The sequence below is a fragment of the Thermobia domestica genome, chromosome 5 (genome assembly GCF_964235325.1).
Source record: "Thermobia domestica chromosome 5, izTheDome1.hap1.1, whole genome shotgun sequence".
NCBI classification, from domain to species: Eukaryota; Metazoa; Arthropoda; class Insecta; order Zygentoma; family Lepismatidae; genus Thermobia; species Thermobia domestica.
In genome coordinates this window covers 127998549-128025544 of record NC_137458.1, presented here as the reverse complement: position 1 = coordinate 128025544, position 26996 = coordinate 127998549, and the positions used below count along the sequence as shown (strand labels likewise).

Below are 26996 nucleotides of genomic sequence, written 5' to 3'. Positions count from 1 at the left end.
CAGTCATTTAGAGAAGTTTGCTTAAGTCTTATTCGAAATGCCCTCGCAATGAATTCTGACGGTTTTCAAAACTGAAGAAGTCACTGGGGGCAAAACCAGGTGAGTGACCAAGCGCGTCGATACCTGGAGAAGTTTATTACCACGATTTCGGATCAGTGATGCGATATATTGTCTTAAAGGGGAAATCCTATGACTGTGAGAGGTTTAGTTTATGTTCTGCACTGTATGAACAATCGTTTATCAAAAACTTGAACAAGGTACTACCAGAAGATCACTTACTAGTCCCTTATTTTCCAGGAAACTGTACGTTATAAAGAAGTTTAGTCAAAAGGATCTGACAAATCTTGTTAGCTAAAAGCAAGAAGTGTTTCCATTGTTTATATATTTTTTTTAAAATTTAAAATAGAGTATTTTTTTCTTTCATCTATTGTAATAGCAACTTTTAACAATTGCCTATTGGTTGCATAGTTTATCAGAAGACCACTGGCGATGATCATACATTAGGCCTTCTTTTTATCCAGCTGTCGATTCACTCCATGTGAACTGATTTTGATGAACTGCAGATAGTGTCACAATTCTTACAATTACGAGTGAATTCTATAAGATTATAGACGTCCTCATTTTTGTTCTGAATGGCCAGGGCCTCAACATGAATGATGTAGTATATACAAATTGGACATACAGACTTCGCCAAATGTTAAGTTGGTTCCTGCCAGGGGCGAATCCAGGGGAGGGGGGCAACGTCCCCCCAGAGGAGGAAACTTTCTTATTTTATATTAAATAAAACCCATCCCAGAGTTTTCGAGCTGTTAAAAGTAGTTCTAAATAGCAGTATTACAATCCACCGCTCCCCTCCCCAGAAGTCCGTCCTGGATCCGTCCCTGGTTCCTGCCCATAATTACATTCTCAAACCCACTTCCAAACATTACTGTCAGCAACGGTACAGTCACTTCAAACTATCTTTAACTTACGACGAATAACGAAAACATTTTACGGCGTGCAGACAGAAAACTTGATCATATTACGCTACTACCCCATAGTGAAATCAATCATTACAAGCTACTGGTTCAAAAACATTTCTTTTTTACCAGAAAAATCTACAAAAATTATTATAGTTCGAAGCTTAAATTTGGCAGAAATGTATCGTACAGTCCTAACAGTAATTCACATACAATTGTCTCATACAAATTTTTCAAATAGTGCAAAACAATACATAATTTTGTGGAAAGGACGAGGACGATCTACATTTTTATTCCTGCTGATTGTTTCCTGTCGCTTTCTGAGGTTTGCGTTAATTGCTTTAAGGGCAAGATAAATTATTCGGATTTTTACGTCAGAATATATGCTATGTACAACGGAAACGCCAATCGATTTTAAATGTCATCCGAAAGTCAATATGTCGCCCACACTGCTAGTGGTTATTCAAATAACGTTCCTGTTTTATAGGATGAATCTACCAAAGTACCTAGTTAATTAACAGCCAATAACAATGATTTTTCATTGCAACTAAATGAATAATAATAATAATAATAATAATAATAATAATAATAATAATAATAATAATAATAATAACAATAATAATAATAATAACAATAATAATAATAAGCCGGCTATAAGTTGACACAAATCTGCTAAGTACAAATTATGAATGAAGTACAGGAAACTTTGTTCAAGGTGGCACAAATTGTATCAATATTTTGTTCCGCATTGAACAACGTTCTCCTATCTTCTACTTGTAAATATAGTGTTATACAAGGTAAATTTTACATTTATAAATACTTTATTTAAATGTTGCAAAATGTATTACAAATTTAATGTTTCACATAAGATTGGAAACCTTCACATTACTCTGCTTGACAAAACTGATTATTTGGAAAGGAAAGCTAAATAATATAAAATGTCGTCATCTAATTCAATTTCAACAAACAAATTAATATTAATTAAAGAACAGCAGAACATGGCTAGAATTGTAAACTAATTATTTTGGGCAAATGTTTGCTTTTCGTAACTTCTGTTAGGATAAGTTTCGGTGTGTATAAATTACCTTAGTATAAAAATTAAATAATTCTTTGAGGTAAATAAATATTTAAATGTTGTTTAACTTTATAAATAAGGATTTATTACTTAAAATGCTTTGATTCAAACAACGTTAAAAAAAAGAGGAGCTACTATTGCAAATTATGAACCTACAAGAATATACACTACAGCTACTTTTATACATTTTTACAAGCATATTAGTTTTTCATGAACTATTTAGAATACCTAAAAATACTCATATACATAAAAATATATATAAACACACTGAAATAGTTTTTTTTTTTTTGACAACGATATTAATAGATAGTTTCTTCATTCATACAAGTGCATTGTTTTCGAAATGTGCAGGACATGAAATTACTGAAAGTATATAATCGAAATAAAATCTGTCTAGAATATTATTTTAGAATACTGCAATATATAACGTTTCTTGGCAATTTTGAAGAACCTGAGAACACTGACATACTCTATACTTTAAATGAGATTATCATCATGCTTTATATATATATATATATATATAGTTATATACGCATATTTTTACGATCCGAATATCAACAAGGGTAATTGACATACTTTACCAACCAAATAAATAGTATTCCCAACCCAATCTAAAGTTGTATTTTACTTCAAATTGCACTACTTCAGATTACCATCCACTTCAAATCTACATGTTAAACGAAAAATTGCAATATCACAATTATTATTCAGCGTTTAGACTAAGGACGCTACAATATCACAAACATCCAGGTTGGGGTTCTCTACAGCGGTAATAACAAAAGCATGAGTGACAGCAATGCATATCCAAAGTACAATAGTATCAAATACTATGACCATAATGTGATGTATTTCGAATACATGGGATTAAAGTTACAAGGAGTTGAAAATGTTACTTTTTTTTTTTTAAAGAGAGGTTTATTTTGAAAAATGGCTTAGATAAATATCACATCCAATTACCTCGATGGTTTTCAATAGGCGTAATGATTATTGCTCTGTTTACAACAATCTGATACCTCACGTATTCCCGAGATAAACACGGGTAGAGATTACTATACTGCTTAATATCAGCATTTGAGGGAAATTTTAAAAGTTATAATTTCTTCCCTTTTGTCGCTTTTATAACGTTACAGCAATAGCTTTTGAAAGTTGTAATTACAATAAGTTGTCCTAATCACATAATTTTAAACAGTGTTGCAAATTTTACCAAACTTTATCATATCTCCGATACGGTTCGTTGTTCCTCGCGTTTTTTTTTTTTTCCCTGAAACCTTCAGGTGTCTTTCAGGTTTTCAATTCACAAATCAATTCAGTACGAACTACATATCATCTTATTTATGGCTAATCGTAGAATTGATATTAAGCTATGTACACTTGAACATTTTATTGGACCTGAAAATAAAGGAGCTCCATGGGTTTTCGATACGCAGTACCTCAACTTACCAGAGGCGTTTCTAGGATGGGGCAAGAAGGCACGTGCCCTGAGCGCAATGTACCAGAGGGTCGCAAAGAAATAGCAACTAGGTTCCACATCAGTAGCTTCATAATTATCGATGTGCTCGGTGTCACAATATCTACAACTGTTAGGTTCAACTGTATAGTCCTTTACCTGATCACATATGATTGATTTTCTCTCTTCCTGTGATGTATTTGAACTTAGCGGCGTTTATTGTTATTAACTGAAAGTTAACTGTCTGTCGCTGATAATAGCGTCCCGATAATATAGAAATGTCGTATTTCGCCGTCACGTAGAGTGTAACCTCTTATTTACTGCGCTGATGACATACATAAAAAAATCACCAGGTTTCTTTATTAATATTAGTATTTGTCCTTTACTCATTTTCGTTTCTTCCCTTTACATTTTATCTCTGTTTCATTCTATTTTTTTTCTAAAACGTGGCAACTATGCTTTTGCTATTGAAGCGGTTTTAGTAGTATGTGGGACAAGGGGCGGCATTTTATTTTCATCTCAATTGTCGGCCATGAAACATTCCCGTCAGTGTTCCTTCTAGGCATACTTCTGAGAAGGTTTGCACTTCCAGATGTCTCCTCCTCACAGAGCTTAAATGAATAAATTGCTACCACATACCACTCTTCTGATGGGCACTTCCTTTAGCAAACATTGTTCCGACACATTTTGATTTTGAATCCCTCTGGACTCTAGGTAACATTTTCTGAAAGAAAACCTGGTCCCAATAATACTCAGAATGAGCTGTAGGCGACTGAAGCATGGTACGTTTATATTTATGTTGGGATCTTCGTTTTCAAAAACTCTGCATTGCTGTTGGAGGATTTGATTTTATAAACTACTTATCGTAAAGAAAAGGTTTGGCGGACTAGAGTATCATCAGTACCATCAGTTTAAAGAACGAACAACTTCGCTATAATCTAACGAGTTAGAACACACAGAGCAGAAAATGTATTGTTTCATGTTTTGTGATCGTTTAACGTTTTAAAAATTCAGGCATAAAGTTACTGAGAACACACAAAATTCGATTTTGAATGCAAATGTGGGTGTAATAAGACAATGAAATCTTACTACTGTAGAAAGCTTTAAAAAAGGTCCAGCGTGTTCTTCCGAAACTTCTTAAAGAGACTGAAGCAAATACTTCAAGAAACTCGAATGCTCATATCCGAAGCATCTCCATCTAGCATGTTGGATACCAGAAATGGATCAACTTGAAATGAGTCATAGGAGGAGGAGATGAATCTAGTGTGACCTACCTAGTAAAGGATTCTATAAGAGAACCAGACAATTGTAGAAATGGCGACATTGAACATACTAAGTACAAAACATGTGCAATAGCATGCAGGAAAGGCACTCTACGAATGCGTTTCCGTAAACAACATACAAGCATATTGTCGCAACAAATAAGAACATTAACAGGATATATCCATAGCTATTGCAACAGCTAGGAATCATGTAACATGAATAGGTCACTATTGAGGAAACTGAGTGGCCTTCACTGGAGACAGCCATGACGAATGATGGAATAGCTTCTGTGTAGACTGCTACTTGAGGCGTAAATTCTTCCCAGATAGGACGATCAGATGGTACTACATTATAAACAGCATTGAGTATAAAGTGTGACAAATGGAAAGTTAGGATAGCATAAGCTAAAGGGAATGTCACAGAAGAGGCTGGAGCTATCCAAACAATATAGCCAGCAAATATCTCTCTGGCGCGCTTCGACGAAAAGAACACAGGCCACAGACAGAAACGAATAATTATTAGATACTATTGATCGACAGATACGAGTTCATATCAAAATTTATTTTTATGCCAAGAAACGTGAGTACTCAAGTAGGTAGCGAGCGCAGAATTATGGTGTTGATATTAACGACAAGGAAAACAAATGCAAAAGTCTTGAACCTTCTTATGCTAGTTACATTAGTGCATAGCAGTCAGATAAAAAAGGTCTGTAAAATATTAAATGCAGCTCACATAGCAAAACTTTCAACGCCTGTATGATATGGAGACAAAGAGTTGTGATCCTCAATCTGCAAATCGTGAATCAATAGGGCTAACTACTACTTTTTCCATTCTCCTGCCTTATATATCGAGCCAATGTCGGTTGCGATTGGCTTACAACCATAAATTCAACCCACTATCGGGCTAAAGGGGGGTATGCTCATGAGGTTGGTGACTGTGAAAGATCATTCAGCAAATGAAATAAATTCTTTCAGACTTGAAAGCATCCATAGATCAAGACATGTTGCATGATCTATCTTTTATTAAGTGTTAAGGGAAAAGAAGTAGAAAAAATGAACTTTGATACATTATAATATAAACAAATTTGCAGCAGTTAAGGCAAGAGAAATAACATTATAATTTGTGTATGGAAAATACATGACAATAATGCTCAAAAGCAAACTGATCTTAAAAGTTTCTTCACTCCTTTTCTTCAAAATGTTTGAATCTTATAAAATGACTGCGGTAAACTGAATAACATTTTAAAATATGAGGTTTTCTTTTTTTCTTCACAGTCAAAACACAATCATATTTAACAAAGAAGTATGAAAGAAAAAGATATAATTTATATTATGTGAATGTAGTGGTGGGGATGTGGGTAGGAAGACAGGAACGCAATTTCCGCTCTTGTTTTAGACGCTGTTAAAACTAGATACGCCTCTGCAGCTTATTTTTCGGAAACTAGATGACAAGCAAAAAGACGGGACTTTAGCAGTACCCCATTTTCTGCTCTTCAGTTTCCCGGTAAAAAGTTTATATATAATACATCGAATTATATCCTAGTATTGACTTGGAAATATTCTTTCTGCTACACCCTCTTATTTTTCATTGAAATGTCCCAGAAAAGCGAATAATCGGTTTAGAACGACTAAAACCAGAAAAAGAAACTGGATATGACTCACATTCGGCTACAACGTAAGTTAGAAAAGTGAACAGTTTATTTAAGTTAAAGTATATTGTCTTTTTGTTATAAAAATGAGGGTTCAGTTCATGGACTACATAACTTCAATTCTCCGTTCCGTGATCGCATTACAAGTTGATCAAAAGCTTCCATATGGACACATTTAAAACCAACCATCAGTTATACAGTCTGTCGAAAATTAGTACTTTTTTGTTCCCCAGGGGTCAGCCGAAAATTTTAAATGGCAAGGTATGTAATTTCATTTAAAAATTCATGAAAAAACAAACAACTTTTAAAAGGAAATGGCCATCATTGAATTGTGAATTCTCACACAGTCGAATAAAACTAACAATTAAATGGTACTCATTTTGTAAACAGTGCCTCACACAAAAATCTTGTTCTTACAAGAAATGTTTGTTCTCAATGATCTTTTCATTAATTATATTCCATACTATTTAAACTTTTCGAGTGGTCCCCGAGGATCCTGTGGGGTAAGCCGAATGCCCCGTTCGATGCACCTTCTGGCATTTTCATATCTCATTTTTTAACATCTGCCATTTATAACTATTGGAGGTTTTATCTGAATGTGGAAGAACTTTCAAATAAATAGTAACCGTTTCGTAAACGCTGTCCCATACGAAAACATGTTTCCAATAAAAGTTATCTATTTTTCCATGATCTTTCCAGTGATGTGATAAAAAGATGTAAAATCTTGGTATTTTAAATTTTCGGGTGCCCCCAGAGCCCCTTGATAAGGGCAGGAGGTTCTGTAAAGCAAGCAGAGCGCTATACTCGATGCGTTCTGTCTTACATTTTCCTATCTCACTTTTTGTTTTATTCTTTTATCTCCAACTGTTTGTGAATAAGTACTGAACACTGAACACTTTATCTGGAACACCCGATATATAGGCCTATATCATTGTAGTGCAGTGCATTTGTCTTGTTTAAAAGTTAATGTAAAAAAGTAATTAAAAAAGCCGCAAGTAAACGTTGTATCCAATTTAATTAATAGCTAAATACCAAAAGACAAATTATAGAGATTCCACCCATTCACTCACTGAAATTGCGTGTTTACTTTTAACCCTAAGATCGATGTCCAATCTCCAGTGACACGTGGTTCAGCGGTCGCTATAGAGTGGTTTAATACAACATTATCAATAATAGAAACCAAATAGAGTTTAAAGTAACTAGAGTAAGTAAATAATCTTACTAAATGGATTCGCATTCAGCTGACGTACAAATGTAATGGCTCCCAAGGGATGGAAACAAAAACAAACACGTAAGCAATGAAAAGGTATAGACATGCGTATTACGCACAATTTTCTTTTGTAATCACTTAGGTATTATAAGGTTATGTCTCGTAGTTTATAAGCATGAAGTTTGTTTATCACACAGCTTCAGTTTTCAAGGGATTATAACCTACTCTATTTGATTACTGTATTTTGTTCACATTTCATCATCTCCATTTCCTTTTTTTATTATTTTTAATTTTACTGTTTTGAAACATGAAATAATAAGAATAATACAAAAATTAAATAAGATTTTTAGATATCACAAACAAACGATAATGGAAGTCAAACTAGGGAAAAAGTAATGATAATTGTCTTTGAACAAAAAAAGTACTAATATTCGACAGACTGTGAGGCCTCTGTGAGGCAAACAGAGCATTCCATTCGATGCATCCTGACATTTTCGTATCTCATTTTTTGTTATATTCTTTTATCTCTAACTGTTTCTGATTTATAAGTAGTGGACTTTTTTTTTTTTTTTTTATCTGAACGTACAAGAACTAACAATTAAATGGTAGTCATTTTATAAATGGTGCTCCCCATGAAAGAAGAAAAAAAAGTTCCTACAAAAGTTGTTTGTTTCTCCATTATCTTTACAATGACGTAAAAAAAATACATACTTTGCTATTTAAACTTTTCGGTTGCTTCTGGACCCCTATAATAGGAAGCCCTCTGGAGTAAACCGAATGCTCAATTTTTTGTTACTTCCTTTTATCTCCAACCAACCATTTGTGGTCCTCCGGAAATTCTATACAAAAGTTGTTTCGTTAGAAAAAAAAAAAAATTAATCGGCATTTATCAGACCTATTGTACTTGTGACGTCACTTACATAGAGATGACAAAAAACGAACACTGGTACAAGACTAAATGAATACATCAGGGAATTCCGATAGGATAAAGAGTCAATTTCAGGGTTGTCAAAACACTTATAAACTACTGAACACTCAGTATGAAAAGAGCAAGTTTTACGTGAGGCGACCTCTGACACCGAAACATTCGAAGCGTATTACATAAAGACCAAAAGTCCATTGTTGAATACTGAGAAAGGTAATTTAGAGAGGGACTAGGATATTATCATCACCAATTACATTAATAAAAACAAATGTGACGATTAGAAAAGGTTTTATTACTATTTTCAATCTAGATACAAACAATGGTGAAATTATAAAAATTGGATTTATGTATAATAACCAAAATGGAAACAATGTAGACCTGACCACAGTGTACATACAGTAAATTGAAGCAGTCGCCGGTTGAGTGGATGGTATTGTCACTTTTAAGAAACGAGGATTTCTAAAAGAAAAATACAGATTTTGGTAATAGATAGTGCACTAGTTTTATGACAAAAAAAAATTACAAATGTAAGTATTAATTATGTGTTTAAGTTAACATACCTATTGGGACGGGTAGACGAACTACAAATCTAGATAAATATAATACATCTTTGGTTATCCCATTCTCGGTGGCATAACAAAAAACACAAGAAGAAATACAAGAGCAATGTGAAACAGTGGCATACGGAAGGGGGGCCCTCTGCCTCCCTCCCCCCAAAGAGGTCCGACAATGTACTTTGGTACTTTGATGTTTGTAAATTTTTTTTATATATTTTTATGTTTGCAATTTTTCTATATGTACCTATAATAGCACTCCCCCCCCCCAACACATCCTGGCTACGCTACTGATGTGAAAACTCTTCAAATATAAGGACTTAAGCCTTGTGACCTTGGGAAAGAATGCCTGAACAGTGCATTCGAAATGTCAGAGGAAAAAACAATAGCATTGGAAGAGACATAATTCAGGTTAATACATAATTAATTGATATATTGTTTGTTTCTTTCGCATTTATGACAAGGTCACTATTATAGTCATCCACTCGGAAATAATTAAATGACTTTATTTCATCTGTAAAATAATACTTACAGAAACAAAATGTGTACTCCTGTTAAACATAAAATTTTCTGTATCTTATAGCCAATGCCAAATGCACAAGAAGTATAAGATTTGAAGCGTAATTTTCTAAGCTAAATCCTTTTCATCTACTGAGACCAAGGTCACGCACCGTGATTGATCCACCAACAACATACAGTGCGTGCGTGTATCAATTGCACTAGAGTTTCACAGTAATCAGGAGTGATAGTAATCAGGAAGGTTGGCATAAAGCGACATTGGAAAAAAAATGACGCAGTGATGGTAATAAAGTTGCGGGAATTGTTTTACCTACTCACTCTAACATATTTCTCATTTGTTTCAGACTTTCGTTTTATTGGAAGATTATTATTCGTTATATTCAGTATAAAATGTATTAAGACTCGTTAAAATACACAATATGTATATATATCAGTAACAAGAAATGCATTATATATCACGGATATCACGGACTAATCCCATTTTATAGTACACACAAGATTCAAAGTTTCAGTTTTTAATCCAGTAAAAATAAATAAATAAATATATAAAAAGCAGTAAGTATATAATTTGATATATAAAATGTGTGGGGAAAAGGCCTTTTTTAAAAAAATGAGTATTTTTCAATCTGTGAATAATAGGAGTTAAACATGAAAGGTTTCTAAATGTTTTCTTTAATCTTGTTTTTGTTTCTCACTAGCATGATACCCGTTCTTCGCATGGGGAGGGAGAATAAGTTTCATTTTGAACATAGAGGTGAATTTGAATTTAAACGGCATCGAAAGTGTCACTATTCATCTCAGTGACCTCGAAAACTATGAATTCGGCACTAATATCGGTCATTTACGATCATTTTTAAATATCTTCCTGCTTCCTCTCCCCTAAGTTGCATCGTCAAAGAGAAATAATAAAAACCATCCCAGGCCCGAACCTCATCTATATTGAAAATTTTATCGAGATCGAGTCGGGTGATTCAAGAGGCACGAAATCACAAACATATTTACTTTCATTTTTATATATATATATATATATATATATATATATATATATATATATATATATATATATATATATATATGTATGTATGTATGTATATAGATAGATAGATAGATAGATTGACTATAACAATGAACACAAAGCAGGGTATTATAAATTTCTTCCTGAATACTGCTTATTCTAGCTTTGGAATTACTTATAGCCCAAATAAAAGTAAAATTAGATCCAATTATTATCAATCTGAGTTACAGTTTCGGCAATATATACGGTAATTGCCTTCATCAACACATTTCTACGAAGATAATGTTTACGTTGGTCATATTTTGTTTTAGTTTAAGATAAATTTTCTTCGTATTGCGGATAAAAATAATTTGCATTAACTCTGATTTGTCAAGGACAGATAAAATCAAAATCTCAATTAAAATTATAAATAAATTCTATAATGCGCAGATTCCGCATCTTGATTGCCTAGTTGTGCTACTCTTCGTATATCCTGCAATTCCATGTCCCCACGTTGGTTTAAGTACACAGAGGTTGCCACCTACAGTACACCACGTGTCGCTTTTTATGTGAAGGGTATTGAATTTATCAGTATGGAACTTTTGAATTGTAGTTTTTTTTATTCTTACTCTCTCTCCGCAGTTTTAATAAAGGAGGAGAAATAGAGAGGGCTCTAAGTTTGACAAGAATAGAAACGAATTAATGAAATTTTATTTAGGTAAAGGGGTTTCAGTTTTCCTATTCGTGTTAAGTAGAAAGTTCATAGATTAGTTTAGTTTATTTTCATTGCCTATTTTTCACTTCTCTGTATCTGAGGGAGAATATTCAACTCAAATTCATTTGCTCATGTGTTCGAAACACATCAGTTTCTCAGCCGGGCCTTGATGACCGCATTTTTCTTGCCCGGCCTACTCGCTAGAATCATCCCTCTGGGTTTTCGTTCTCTTTTCGAAGATGAGTCTTAAGCTTAAGGATTAGCTTTCAAGATCCATCTCGAGTTACAGAACCGTGTAACACACTTAAAGAACAGGAATACAATAGAATTTCCAAAATGGCAATGCATAAGGAGACAATTTTCAAAGAGATTGAAGCCAAACCTAATGGAAGTTAAAACTTTATTTATACCAGTTTTAATATCATCTTATAAACAATCTATTTTTAAAAGTAAAATACAGTATTTACGCGAACCTAAGATGTCCTCAAATGTAAGACGCACCCCCAAATTTTGATGGCAAAATTGAAAAAAAAATCCTCGAATATAAGACGCATTTATGGCAAAAATGAAAAAAAAAATACACTGCATTGATTTTAAAGAATGAAAATATTAATAAACATGGGAAAACAAATAATGTTATGGGAAAATAAAGAAACATTGAACTTACTGCTGGAATTTACGGTATATTTATGTGCCTCTGCTGGTACTTCTTTTTACTAATGATGATTCATCTCTTTCATTTGCCACTGGTTTGCGGGCTAATTTTAAAAGGTTTTTATTTGGCTTAAAATGCACGATTTTAGTTCTGCATTCTGTTCGTACACACAAAATACACATTCTTTACAGAATCGTGACTATCGAGATTAGCAATTTTTGGTAAAACTCTATCTAATCTGGCCTAAATTTACATAACTAAAATCTAAGACACACTTTGATTTTGGAGACTAAAAAATCGACAAAAAAAGTGCGTCTTAGAATCGCTTATTTTTTTCCTGCTTAGAACGTATTCATGTGCCAGTAATGGCAGCCATTCTTGGGTTCATCACCTCTTGTTTAGTACCATACATGTGTTAGTACATATAATCCAAGATTTGATTTAAGATAAGATACTGAAGAATTGTTTCTCGTCATAACCCTTAGCCTAAATGGAATAATCTTTCAGTAGTCTAAGGCTTTTACTGGTCTTTCATGCATCCAAGTTTGAGAATTACTGTTCTAATCTAAAACGAACAATTTTTTGTTGAATTAATGAATGTTTTGTGTGTTCTTAGATTTTAACTTGATAACAGTTCTAACTATTTTCATGAAATATTTGACAAAAATCAGTTTTTGCGGGTACAAGAAAGCGATTTAGGACCCGACTTCGGAGAAAATTTATTTAGTGGCGTCTGGTAAAAATCTTAATTATATCTTGAAATATACTCTGACAATCTTTTATGAAGTTTGAAAAATCTGTTTTCGGGCACAAGAAAGAGTTTTACTTAGGTCTCAACTTTGGAGAAAGTCATTTTCGGGTCTGTAGGAAAAAAACAGGAGAGACAAATTTTGTTTTCGATTTTAATTAACTTTGGAGAAAAATTGTTTCTCATTACTAGAAAAAAAATAGTGTTTGCATAAGTCATAACTTTAGGAACCCTAGTCTGTATAAAACTCTTATTTCGATAGCGTCGTAATAAACGCCTCTAATGTTTTTATGGAATTTGGCGAAAACCCATTTTCGGATACAAGAAATGAATTTAACTAGGTTGCAACTTTGGAAATACTTAAGAAAAAATAAAAGACTTATTGCTGGGATTACGTACCGTTATCTTGAAAAAAAATCTCCAAATTTTTCATGAAATTTAGTTTTGAAAAAAAAAATAATGACACAGAGGTCTAGCAAATCTTTGTGAAGTCTTATTTTAAGATTCTGTAGAACAACTCACTTTGAGACACATAATGATTTTGCTGAAATAAAGTAAATCTTCCTCTTGGGCCGTAACGTACGAGAAGTGTATTAAAAGTTAACATTCAACTTTGAGGAAAGCCAATCATAGCGACTTTGTGAAAACTTATTTGGGAGTTAAGGACACAGAATGAATCTACAATTTTCACTGTAGAAAGATGTCCAGCTAATTTTTCATTTTGATTAAACTAATTTAAGGGGGACAGTAGTAAAAACTGATCTGTGGAGTTTCGTTATTACGGGGCCAACAATACTTGTATGAGACTAAGGCTAAGTTTTTAATGTGGAACTATATATATAAAAAAAGTCGTCCTGACTGACTGACTGATTGATGAAGCCCAGGCCGAACCGTTTAAGCTAGAAACTTGAAATGCGAGCAGGGCATAGGAATTGTGATGTAAGATCCTACTAAGGAAGGATTGAAATATATTGAAATGTATGGAAAATAATTAAACAAGAGCTGGAAATTGAATTGACAATATACTTGATCGTAGAAAATGCGAATAAAACAGGCAGTTTCTGAAAATGTATGCGGACAGAAATTTTTACTCCCAAAATGAAGATATGCCCACATAAGTGCTGACATACGATAACCCTAGCATAGGCATTATTATTATTATTATTATTCGAAAATAAACTAATAAATATTTTCAGTCATTTTCACAAACTCAGTAATAGCACTATTTCTTTACTCCAAGAAAACACACATCTTGTGTTGATATTTTATTCTTTTTTTATTACTTACTTACAACTCTTTTAAAAGACTCAATAGCATCCATTTGCTAAAAGAAAAAAATAATCTTTAAAGTCATTAAGGATACTTTGTTTGGAACTTTCGAAATGCAGTGATTGTCATTTTTTCTTAAATCTTTATAATAATCGGCAATAGTATCTATAATAATATTTTAGTCTTAAAAAGAAAAAGAGAAAACTTAAGATTTTTAATCCGTGAAATTGGGTATGTTACGTTACTTTGAATTTCTATTATTAGCCATAAATTTAAAAAGTTCAGCCGCGCTCATATCAGTGGAAGAGTATTGCTATTATTATATTCCCAAAATCATTAAACGATGAAAAGTTTAACATTATTATACACTCATATACTTCGTGATGTCTCCTTGTAAAAATTCTATTAAAAAACAAGATTAACAATACGATACAACCACGAAAAATAAAAAAAACAACACGTCCTACGCAAACGGATTTTCCAGTGGCATCAAAATATAAAAACCTTCAAAGTGATAATATCAAGTATATTCAAGGTGATGGTGTCAAAACATATAAGTTAAAATCTTTCAAGGTGTCTATTTTGAAAGAAATTAAAAAAACATATTTTCCATCATAAACAGTGCCTTGCTAAAACCATAATAGTTTTGTGATACTATAAAACCAGGCTTTTTAAAACAATTATCATCATTCGACCTACACCTGCTAAGAGTGTGGTATGGTATATTCTATCTGCATCCAGAGGAACCACCCAGGACTGACAGCGGTGATGGAAGGCCTGAGTTTGTGAGTATATGCTTTGCGCTGATGAACTTTTTCATGACATAATGTCGTGAAGGGAGGACGACGTGACATTAAAAACACACGAGAGTATCAGGGATTTCTCCTTGATAGACCCCAACCATTGTACTACTTATATTTCATATCATGATTTTGTATCTATATCATTAGCATTTATGGTGTCGGTTTTAATAAATACCCCAAATGTATGACACTTGTCCTTTTATTAGCATTCTAATTACTTAACGTGACAATTGATTGTTGCTATATTCAGTAACATATTAGTAACATATTACTATTTATGAAATCTGCTTACTTTAAAGTTAGGTTTCAACTTCATCAGTATCCATTCCTCACATCTAATCACTGATAAATTGTTACTATAGGTATTATTGTGCTTCTCATAGCTTTAGCAATATCCTTTTCTGCATGCTTTAATTTTTCTTTCAGTTCCTCTCGACATGGCGATTGATATGCTACATAATGGTGGACAAGATCCCAGGAAACAACATTCAACAGTGTTGTTCGCCCCTCCTGCATCCGCCCCGTCTACAGCTCCCCTCCAGTTGATGTTAAGTAATTCAGCGAAAACGGAAGACCTAGAGTTCAAGAGTCTTGAACTGGAGGAAGAAAATCAATCCGAACAATCGTCAGAGGTAATATTTTTATCCATATTTCTTTGAACATTTTTGTTGTTACTCATGTAACTCTATTTTTTTCTCTCATTGTTCAGGATTGTTTTGAAATCAATGATCACATTAAATTTGAAAAAGTAAAAATTGTTTTTTCACAATCGAATATGCATGGTTCGTAAAAAGCAATAGTCACATGAAAAAGAGCTATATTTGTATTTTAGAAGTAGCGCATATCTTATTTATATCAAATATGGAGATGACGTATTTGTGCATTTTTCCCAGTAAAACCTAAAACACGAAAAACAACATATAAATAAAACTCCACAGTCAAAGACACTGTGGAGGTAACAAACAATTACAGATTTACGTATTTTACCATGCTGCAATCAAATTCCACACACTTAAGTTATTTACTCAAACAAAATATGCAGTCAGAATGGGTGACTAGAAATTGTCTGCGAAACAAAGAGTTGAATGTTCAGTTCTCTAGTGGATTTTAGCAAAACTGATGCGATGGTGGGTGACAATAGAATTTGAGGATAGAACTCAAGAAATACCATATTAGAGAGGTTAGAAAACGAAGAATTGTTACTTTTAATCTATTTTTTCCTGGGGAATTAATATTTTTATTTATTTTAATTAAAATTTTCAAAATTAATTATTTGGTTTAAATAACTTTCATAATTGTTTAAATATATTCAAACTGTGCTTGGGTATATTTTCAGTGAAGGATTTCTTTTTTAAATCATTAAATAGATATGCAATTTGACGTTTCAAAAAAAGCTTTTGTGTATTAAAAGTTCTTCGTGCCTTCTTGCCTAACAGCCAATTTTAAAATTAAAATGTATAATGTTCAAGATGATAAGTAAAAGCTTCCATTTTTTTTTTTAATAGCCTTATGTTGATCGTAAAGAATAATAATAATATATAAAAATGAATTAGAACAAATGAAATGTTTGATTCTTTCCTACCAACAATGGTATAAACTCCTCGAGACAGGATGTAATTGTTCAAGAATGTCCATATGAAAAATGGTAAAGTGAAAGAAGCTGTTGTAGAGGCCTCGTACGCACCCAATTCCGGTAGAATACTGGAACGAGAAATGCATGAATTGATGATTATGATTAAATAATGGAAATCATCATTTTAATATTTTGAAGTACTAATGCACTATTTTTTTCAATAATTGATTGATTATGCTTTATGTAAAAGCGAGGTAGTGAACGACGAAACCAACTTTTAAATTCGGATATGAACTGTACTTTTGCCTTTTACATGTGGAATCTTAAGAGGATTTTAACTGGCAAATACGTGTACTAAAAGAGAGTACAGGGAATTTTTATCTATATCTCCAAATAACGTAATAACTTTATTAACATTGATCAAGTAATTCTATTAGGCTATTTTATTGATTTGTAATTTTCTTTCTCTTGTTTCATTCTCTTTAGGATTTATTCAGCAGTGCAATTCCAACTAAGAGCCTTAATGTGACAAGAACAAGCTTATTGTCACGTCAAATGGATCTGGTAGAAAGCCAACAGAATATCGAAAGATTGCAACAGGAGAAAGAAAGATCCTACAAGTACCAACAGTTGGAACAAGCAAACAACTCTGACCTGCAAGCACACCGCCCAACGGATAATTCATCGAACAAGATCCATACCATTTCATCTGCGCCTGCCGCCATTTCCATCCCAGATACCGTCCATATAGCAAACTCTCATGACCCTAATCCCTGTCCTCCCGTCATATCATCAGGACCCATTGTTGTATCATCTCCATCGTCACCCCTTTCGGTCGAACCTGTGCCTCCACCAACAGTGCATGTGTCCATTGCAAGACCTAAACAGACTCTTAACAGAACTACTGTCACTCGAAGAAGCTTCCGAACGTAAGCATGTTCTACTGTATTTTTACATAATTTAGCCAATATATTGTTAAGCTACCGAAAGACGACTTAATTACTTCAAACTTCAGAAAATATACATTTACAAATTTTAATGAATAGTCTTAAAGTAGTAAAAAAAAAAAAAATCAATAACTTTACCTAAAACATCCAAGAAAGCGTATCCGCAGAAAGTTTTGATGTTAGGCTAACATCACATGAAGTGCAGAAAGTGGTATACTACGCTGTTTGTGAACTTACATTGTAAAGAATTTTGTCGTTAGACGAATCCAGATATCTATTTACAAGAAAATAAAAAAAAAAAAAAAAAATGTTCGATGGTCTGTTTGCTTTTCTTGAATTCTGTGTTAAAAGATGAATTAGATTGACATATTATTCACCTGAGCACTTACATACAAACCATGCAAAAAATGTTCCTACAGTGCATAACCAAAAACTATATTTCGATAGCTTCTTGGTTTATTTAGTAGAACTATATACAACATAAATGGGGCGTTTACACTTGGTCGATTTAGTCGCACGGCTAAATCGACTCGCTGCATTTGCGACTAAATCGAAGCAACTAGGCCGAATCAGATCGATGAATGTGTTCAATTGTTTCAACCGAAATTGAATGCTGCTTGTCGACTCGCTCTCCTCTGGTCGATTCGAAATCCACTGGCAATTTTAAAGATGTCCAAGCAAAAAGTAATTGGTACAATTTGCGGTGTTATAGCAGAAGAAAATAGAATCGACCACAGAAAATAGAACGTCTTTCAATTCAGTTGCTAGTCGATTAGTCGCTTTCGATCAACAAGCGATTAAGTTGAAGTCCTGTTTACACGGTCGATTAAGTTGAAAGTGACGTCAATTCAACTGAATCGAACGCAAATCGACTAAGTGTAAACGCCCCAAAACCAAAAAAGCCTATAGAAATAAGTAGCTTGTATTATTCTTTTCCTATTATTTGTAACTTCTTGGATGCTTAAGGTAATGATATTGATCTTTTTTAAGTAGTAGTTAAGCATTCCATCGTTTCTTTGAATTATTATTAAAATAATGTTTCAAGCTAGACATGACCATCACCAGTAGTATAGTCGCCACGCCATGAAAAGCGTTTGTCAAACCTATAGTGTTACTTTATCAAGTTCCTAATGAATAGGTCAACTTGGAAAAAAAAAAAAAAAAAAAAAAAAAAAAAAAAAAAAAAAACTTTTAGATTATATTCGCTGTATTATTATTATTATTATTATTATTATTATTTTATTATTATTATTATTATTTTATTATTATTAATATTTTATTAAATATTATGCTATATGAATAAATCCAAATTATCCATTATAATTCAATCTATCAATTTTAGCTTTCTTCCCCTCCTTTTTTCTTGCACCATAGCTTCAATCACATCCCTCATAATTGATTTATTTCGTCTTAATCAGGTTATTTTTCTCTTTCTAATTGCCTTGGTTAATCTTCTTTTCTTCTCTACTATTCAAAACAAAGTTTTATGGTTTGAGCTTTTAAATACGTGAATCAATTCTAGGTATTTATATGTTGTTACATGTTCCCGTGAAGGATTACGGCCAGCGAGTTGATTTTGATAGTAAGGTGCTGGATATTTTGTTTCAATTGCATTTATTTCTCGCCCGCGTTCGTTACTGTTTTGTTTGAGTAAATCGTCGTTTGTCTTACAATACTAGTTTAACTTCGAACTATCCGAAATCAGAAATCGAACCTAGTACCATGTGCACAAAGGACAAGATATAGAAATAAATTAATTGAACTACCGAAATTTTGTTAAACATTTTTAGGGGCTCACATCTTCTACCGTCACTCTCAGCTCTTCTTTATAGTGACAAGAACGCATGCCCTTGGTGGACGAGGTCCCGGATTCGATTTCCAGTGGGAAAGCATAGAACACCCTACAGTGATTTGGATTCCTCTTTAAACTGTAGTTCTTATCCGATGTAGCTTCGCTCTTAACAAAGGACCTAACTACAAAAACACCATAAGTAGATATCAATTCTTTCTTTAATATGAACCTCTTCTAGCCATCACATCATTTTTTGACATGATAAATTTAGACCTTTTCTGTTAATAAATATAATCGCCATTACACCTTCCCAACACATACGTATGCATAGTCTGGACAATAATCTAGTCCAGTGGTTCTCAAAGTGGGGTTCACGGACCACTGGGGATTCGTGGGATCGAGCCAGGGGGGTCCGCGAAGCCTAAAAATTGAAAAGTGTTGTAATAAAATGAAACTCACAGCTGTTATGCAAGAAGTGCTTTTAAGATTAAGAAACTGCAGCTGTGGGCAGTACAAGTACAAAACAATAACTATTCATCTTTTCCGATGCTCAAGGATTTAATTGATTCTTCAGGTGAAAAACTCTCTGCTGAAAGGCACAAAATACTTGTAGGGCACTTTGACAGCGTTACCTACAAACTTTTGAGAATATTTCCCTGTCCCACAACCTGGTAATGGTTGGATTAAAAATCTTTTCACTAATGTAGAAATCCATGACATACAATGTATGAATCTCTCTTACACAGAACAAGAACAGCTATTGGAACTATTCTGCGATACGTCATGGAAAAACGTTTACAAAGAAAATAAACTTTGTAGCTTTTGGTTGCGTGTGCGTTGTAAGTATGAACATTTGATGCCTTTCCCTACTTATGTGAACAGACCTTCCTCTGCTCTTTGCAGTATTAAAACAAATCAAAATCATCTTAATGTGGAATCGGACCTAAGATTGATGGTGGCAAAACATATTCCAGATTTCAATGCAATTATGGAAAAAAACAAAGAAGTTAATTCCTTATATTAGTGACCCCACATTTAAGAACATTGTTTATCAAGTGATTTAGTTTTAAAAAATAATGTAAAAAGATATATTTTCAGTCTTGAAAGTTACTGTATTTTCAATTGAAATTTCGTTCACTAGGAAACAATCTATTTTCAATTGAAATTTCGTTCACTAGGAAACAATCATGTACCTTTAGAATAAATTACTTATTGCATTATTTTTCTTGTCAGTAGTAATTCTAATTAGTATATTTTTTTTAATATCATGCGAAATTTCAGATAGCATTGTAAGGAGGTCCACAAGTCACTTTCCGAATGAACAAGGATCCGCGTTATCGGAAAGTTTGAGAACCACTGATAGTCTTTTTATATCTTTTGCGTCATTCATTCAACAAATTGAAGCTGTTAGCATATAAACCACAGAGTTTAGAATCATATATTTTATTTTTGCAAAAAACATAGCTTTGGAGACATATTGCATTTAAAATATATATAAACATTTTATCAAAGTAAACCATTTGCATCAGATGAAATAGAAGTAAGTCCGAAAAATACGATTGCGTGTTTAATAAGGTCTTAAAAGTTTTACAGAGAATCCAGCCGTTTCTACGGGCTACTTCAAAAGAGTCATTTCTACTTTTATCTCTAAATGATTCAAACAAGCGTGCAAAAATATTTGAGCAGCTTTTGACCTTTTAAACATATTTAATGTTTGCTTTATTTGAAATGTGTGTACTTTTTGACTATTCTGAGTTATTTCCAATAGTTTCCTTTGAATGTATCAAATGTCATTTTCAAGTTTAAATTCTATTAAATTATTATTACTATTTACTTTTTTACTTCTTTTTTACTATCTACTTTTTTACATCTTAAAATGAATGCACGTAACAGAACAAGTTAAAGAAACAAATGTCCTTGTGGTCTTTTCAATTATAGACTTGCAACAAAAAGCTTACAAAAGTTATGCTTTCTTTTTAATTCACACCTGTTCTTACGGAATGGTAGGTACAGATCTATCTAAAGAAAGATGGATGTTGATTTTCTTGTTCTGGCTGTTATCATGTTTAACTAAGTTATACATTAATCATCAATATCTTTTCTAATGTCTACATTCTAGGCCGCTGAAAGAAAATCGAAGATCTCTTACAACGAAAACAAAAACAACAGGAGCGTTTCCAGAAACTCTGCCTCCATTCAAAAAACCAGGAGAGGCCTTGCAAATGTGCCTTGGCCACTTGGAAAGTCCAGAATGGTAAGTTATATATATATATATATATATATATATATATATATATATAATATTTATTTATTTATTTATGTTACGAAAACATTTACTATGTTGATAATTTGTACGATTGTAAATCGTTGCAATAGTTTTATTTATTCATTGATTTCATTTTGAAGATGCCTCAAGTGCTAAAAATATATTTTAACGGGTACTACCTATCGAGACAGTTCCTTCTGAGTTCGACGATTCACGTATTCTCTTTTACTGTGGACGCGTCTACGCTCTCTAGTAACACTCCGCACCATCTATATTATTATTTTGCAATTATTTTTTCATGGTTCCTTTCCTGTTTCAATCTTATATTTGACCAATCCAGTTTTTTTTGCATAGTTTTGCTCACCTATTCTATTCATAACGTGATCTTACATTCATTTGTATCGACAGCTTGATATTTAATCTTCAGTCCTTTCACAACACTACTACACAAGAAATATACCAAAAGCTATTTGTTCAGAATAGACATTCTTTTGTTTTTTAATTACTTTACGAAATACATTGAAATTTATATTAAAACGTAGTCACAGAAGTACATTTTCGGTCACACTCAAGTTATATTAACTTGATTAAATTATGTTATGTTACCATGTTACATTTGCGATAGGATAGTGCAGTCAAATGTAGTCAAATTTGATGCATGCACATTATGTTCCGTTATTGTATCTTTGTACTTAGTTCACCCGACTAAGTTTTCGTTGATAAGATTCATTTCTGTAAATAAATTTTTTAAAAAAAATCTATAATGCTGCACAAATATTAGCTGTACAACAGTACTTTTCTTTGCTGTGAGAAAAAATATCTCATTTCCTAAACTTTTATCAGAATGAAATAAAACTCTTATTGAAAACCAAAGGAATATTTTTTGATTCTTTTAAATTTTGCATTATAATTTGGTGGAAAACTTTCATGTTATGACTAAATTTTCATATGCAGTTCATCGTGCACAGGTTAATACAATTATAGTCACATGAAGCTAGGTTGAAACATTTTAGTTTATTGAAGACAGTCCAACAATTACAGGTTTCGTTAAATATCATTTTCACTATAATCCAGTTTACTTTAATTCATTGGTAAGTTTCAATGTTTTGTAATTTCGTGAACAATAAGGCTATTTGCTGTTTTATTCGTTCTTTTTTTTAAAAAAAGAAAAGAATGAAAGAAAAAACAGCTTACCGTCATGTATGAGATAAAATACGATAATATCCAAATTGCACGAATTATCAAACAATGAAAAGTTAGGGTTTCTTTTTAACAATGATTTTTCATTGCAGGGAAGTTGTTATGGATGGACTACAATCTCTCGTCCGATTGATACGACATCATCCTGAAGTAGTGCACCACGAGTTACATCGAGTGATCGTAGATGTTGTAAGACAAGTGAAAAACCTGCGTTCCCAGGTAGCACGAGCAGCTTGTCAGGCATGTGGTGAGATATTCCTGGCTTTGAAGAAGGCGCTGGACAACGTAAGTGGTTTTAGTTTGTTTTTATGCTTCTGATCGTTATGTAACGAAAAATTGTAAGTGGAGAAAATTTCAAATTCTACCAATGTGATTCTTTCGTGGGATAAATTTCCATAACATTTGAAAGAGTTAAAAAGAAACTCAGAAAAAAAGTTCCCCAAAATCCTTTCAAAGATATCCTGTAAAAATGTTGTTTTAAGGAAGTTTAATGTCATTTATTATTTATTTTTGACTTTTACGTGCCTTTAGGTTAAAGGAAAACGATAAGAAATGAATGATTATAATGAAATTACTGATGGAAGGATAATACATAATACTCAAACCATTTTGAATAATTGTATAAAAGCTCATTTTCACTTAAAGGTATTATTTTCTTTTTAAAACAAATTCATTGAAGCTTTATTATGTTTATCTATTTTTGTAGTTTCCGTTTACATAAATTTTAGTTCATTATATATTTTGCGCGTACTTTGCATTCATTTGCACCATTTGATTATTAGCTAGCCATTCAGTGTTTCCTTTTCTAAACGCAAGTAAATCGCTGCAATTAATTTGTACTTTCGATGGGTCCTTTTATATTATTATTATTATTATTATTATTATTATTATTATTATTATTATTATTATTATTATTATTATTATTATTATTATTATTATTACTATATAACTATCTTACTTATTAGTTGGTTGCCTTATTTTCCTAGACAAAATGAATGCCACATAACGTGTATATTTCCATTGTTTTAATGTTTGTTTTTCTCCATTTTCTCTTTTTGTTCTAATATACTAATACATCTCGTAATTTCTGCTGTACTTATTCAGCATATATCAATCAGATTGAAAAAAAAAGCGTTAAAACACGAACTATTTGAACTAGAACTTAAGAGAATGATTACATCTCTTTTAATGATATAATTGTACTTTCACACTTTATTCTTACGATTCATAGGAAAAAAAATTATACTGGAAAATCAAAAAATAGAACATATATAGAAATCAAAAAATAGAAATCCATGCGAGTAATAGATTCATTATTATTATTTCAATATAATACGATATTTTACTTATTGTTATTTGTGAGATTTTGATTCAGATTAACAACAGGAATAAGAAAAACAAATCAAGTCATAACAAGAAATAATTATCCCAGTTTGTTTCTACGTTTACAGAGAAATTCTAAAGTTAGGAATACATAATATTTGAGTAGAAGAATGTAAGGAAACAACTTTAATAACAGAAATGCTTACTCTTACCAGCAGACAGAAAGCGATAATAAGCAAATTTTTTATACATACTGTCAACTTCTTCTTTACTTCCTTTCTTCAATCAAGGCAACATTTCAAAATTTCATTTTGGTTCCTTTGTTAAACCAAAATTAGGACAGAAATGAAAGCGACAAATTAGGTAGATGAGGATTACCCACATAAACAAATTCCATTCGTGTCGTAATTTATGCTTCACAAAGGATCGTACGTACGATTCTGAAAATTGCTCAGACTGAGGGGAGAAAAAGGGGACTTGAAAAAGAAATTTTATATATATATATATATATATATATATATATATATATATATATATATCCAAAATTGATAATAATTTGTCCAATTTGATGGTAAGAATCTAGTTTCTGTATACATGTGTTGCATTCAGATAAATGCATAATTAGGAAAATGATTAGGGACATACATTCTTTCAGGAGAAAAAAAACGTGGAATAACATCAATAATAAAATGTGAATAAAACATTTATCTCAGAATATACATTTGAAAAACGTGTTTTGTATTTGGGAGTTAAGATTATTATAAACTTAGATATTATAATGTATCTATACAATTAACAATTATCAATAGATCATTGTGTTTTCTTTTGAATTTTTAAATCATAGGGTTGTTGTTCATAGACAATCAAAATTTTAGCAAACATATTTTGGCCTAATCGATATCCTTTTGTGTAGATACGTGATAATTCATTAGAACTGGGAAGGTTTGTGGATAACTAAATAAACTACAGTTAATAATTTGCATACTTTTGAAAAATGAAAGAATTATAATTTGTTTTTATCGGAATATGATCTAACCAAAATAACATATAAAGCAATGAGATGTACAGATTCTCAATAGGCATGTCGCAGATTTTTTTAAAGGTATAAAATAAACACATTCCAACGGAGTGTCCAATTCTCGAATTCCCTTCACAAGGATACGCTTCACTGTGCTGATAGAGGGAAAGGCAGAAGGAAAACCAGGAAGAGGAAGACCAAGGATAGAATATCTAGATACAATTACGAAGAGGTCTTATCAAAGTATAAAACAGCTCTCCCAAGCGAGAAAAAAGTTTTAAAATTTCCATGTTACCCACCAACCTATGGTTGAGGTGAATAATAATAAGAAGGATACCGCAAGCCTAAAATATCCGGTGTAATACAAAACTGACAATATTGTATTTACTTGTAATAAATAAATACTCAATCAGCAATTATAATACATTTTAATTATTTACTGTTTACATTAATACAAATGGGTGGCAAGCAAAACTGTGAATTCGCAGTTCATATGGTAAAATTGGAAAAAATAAAATAAAATTAATATAAAATATACATTAATTTGTGGGTAAAATAAAATTAATCTAGTTTAATATAAATAAAATAAACAGTTTGTTTGTGTGTGTGCGGCCTGGGGACCAGATGAGTGGATCGAGAGTTACCAAATTTTGGTCACGGATACCTTGGTCCAGGCCCCAGACCAAGGCGAAGCGTTTCTGTCAAAATTCGAATCAGGGAGGGCCTCAGGGGGGGCGTTTACCGGGACAAGTAAAAGTAGTAGAAAATGACCGATATTAGTGGCGAATTCATAGAGATCAATGGTGAAACTCCAATTGCATTAACTTCAAAATCCACCTTATTCGGTTGCGGGCCGAGGGTCACTGGGGAGTGGATACCGAGACATGTAAAAGTAATCCAAAATGATCGATATTAGTGTCAAATACATAGTTTTCGCGGCCGCTGAGATCAATGGTAACACTTCCATTAGCGATGACTTGCAAATTCAGCTACCATTGAATGCGGGCAGGGGTTTAGCGGGGGAGGGGGATACCGAGACATGTAAAGATAGTCCAAAATGGCCGATATTAGTGCCAAATCCATAGTTTTCGCCGTCGCTGAAATGAATGATGATACTCCCACAGGCGTTGACTTCCAAATATAGCCCCCATGCGAAGTATGGGTATATTTAGCTAGTATAAAATATACATTAATTTGTAGTCAACTTTAGTTGTTATTCTGATACTTAAAATTAGTTTATTTCAAATTGGATTTTTTAAAACATTGCTATTTACAGGATCTTGAAGAAATAATTGGTCCATTGTTACACCGAACTGCTGATACCAACCGCTTCATCAGAGAAGATTGCAACAATGCGTTGGATCAAATGGTTGAACATTGTAATCCCTGTAAAACCGTCCAGGCCATCATTGTCAAAGGAGCAGTGTAAGTAGCAATTTTAGTGAGTCTGTATAAACTGATTTTTTAAATTTTATTTTTATTTATTTATTTATTATTATTATTATTATTTTGTGATAAGTTATATTTATGTTCACTGTTTTGGTTGAAATTAATATCCACGTGCAGCTTCATTAACTGACACATATTCGTTTATATGAATTATTGAGAGGCATGATGACCGCCGCGAAGACTTCATGGTAGAGCGTTCACCTCTGGTGCGTGGGGCGTCTGGTTCGATCTCAGTGGTCTTTGTGGTGGACAAACACTTTGTGCGTGATTTTTCTCGTGATTCTATTTCCTCCCACTTCATTTATTCCACCAACGCAATTAACTTATCACCACAGTCTCCTTTAGCTTACACGACATAATCATGGGACGTAAGACTGAGATATTTCATTTGAGAGGTATGCGTCCTACGACGGTTAGAATACTGATGCAAAAATAAATTAATTTCTTGTTGACCAAACCAACAATAACAAAAAATGAATAAATAACAAAGAATAGCATAATAGAATAACATAATAGATCAATGATAGCCAATCTACAATGTAAAGCTGATTAAGACAAAATAAGAAGCATGCTTGAACCCATTTTCTACTTTCTTTGAGGTCACGATTCACTGAACGTGTACAGGTTATACACTTTCTGAATTG

General features: G+C 32.5%; 1 protein-coding gene across 2 annotated transcripts in view; it reads left to right on the top strand.

Moving 5' to 3' along the window:
• The window catches only part of LOC145686118 (TOG array regulator of axonemal microtubules protein 1), a 539413-nt gene that overhangs the window by 499677 nt on the left and 12740 nt on the right, over positions 1–26996 (top strand). For both annotated transcript variants that reach the window (XM_081759089.1, XM_081759090.1), the window contains 5 exons: positions 15211–15416; positions 16844–17286; positions 21216–21350; positions 22655–22847; positions 26180–26328. In XM_081759089.1, the coding sequence (XP_081615215.1) occupies positions 15211–15416; positions 16844–17286; positions 21216–21350; positions 22655–22847; positions 26180–26328 (1126 nt within the window). The remainder of the gene's footprint in view (positions 1–15210; positions 15417–16843; positions 17287–21215; positions 21351–22654; positions 22848–26179; positions 26329–26996) is intronic.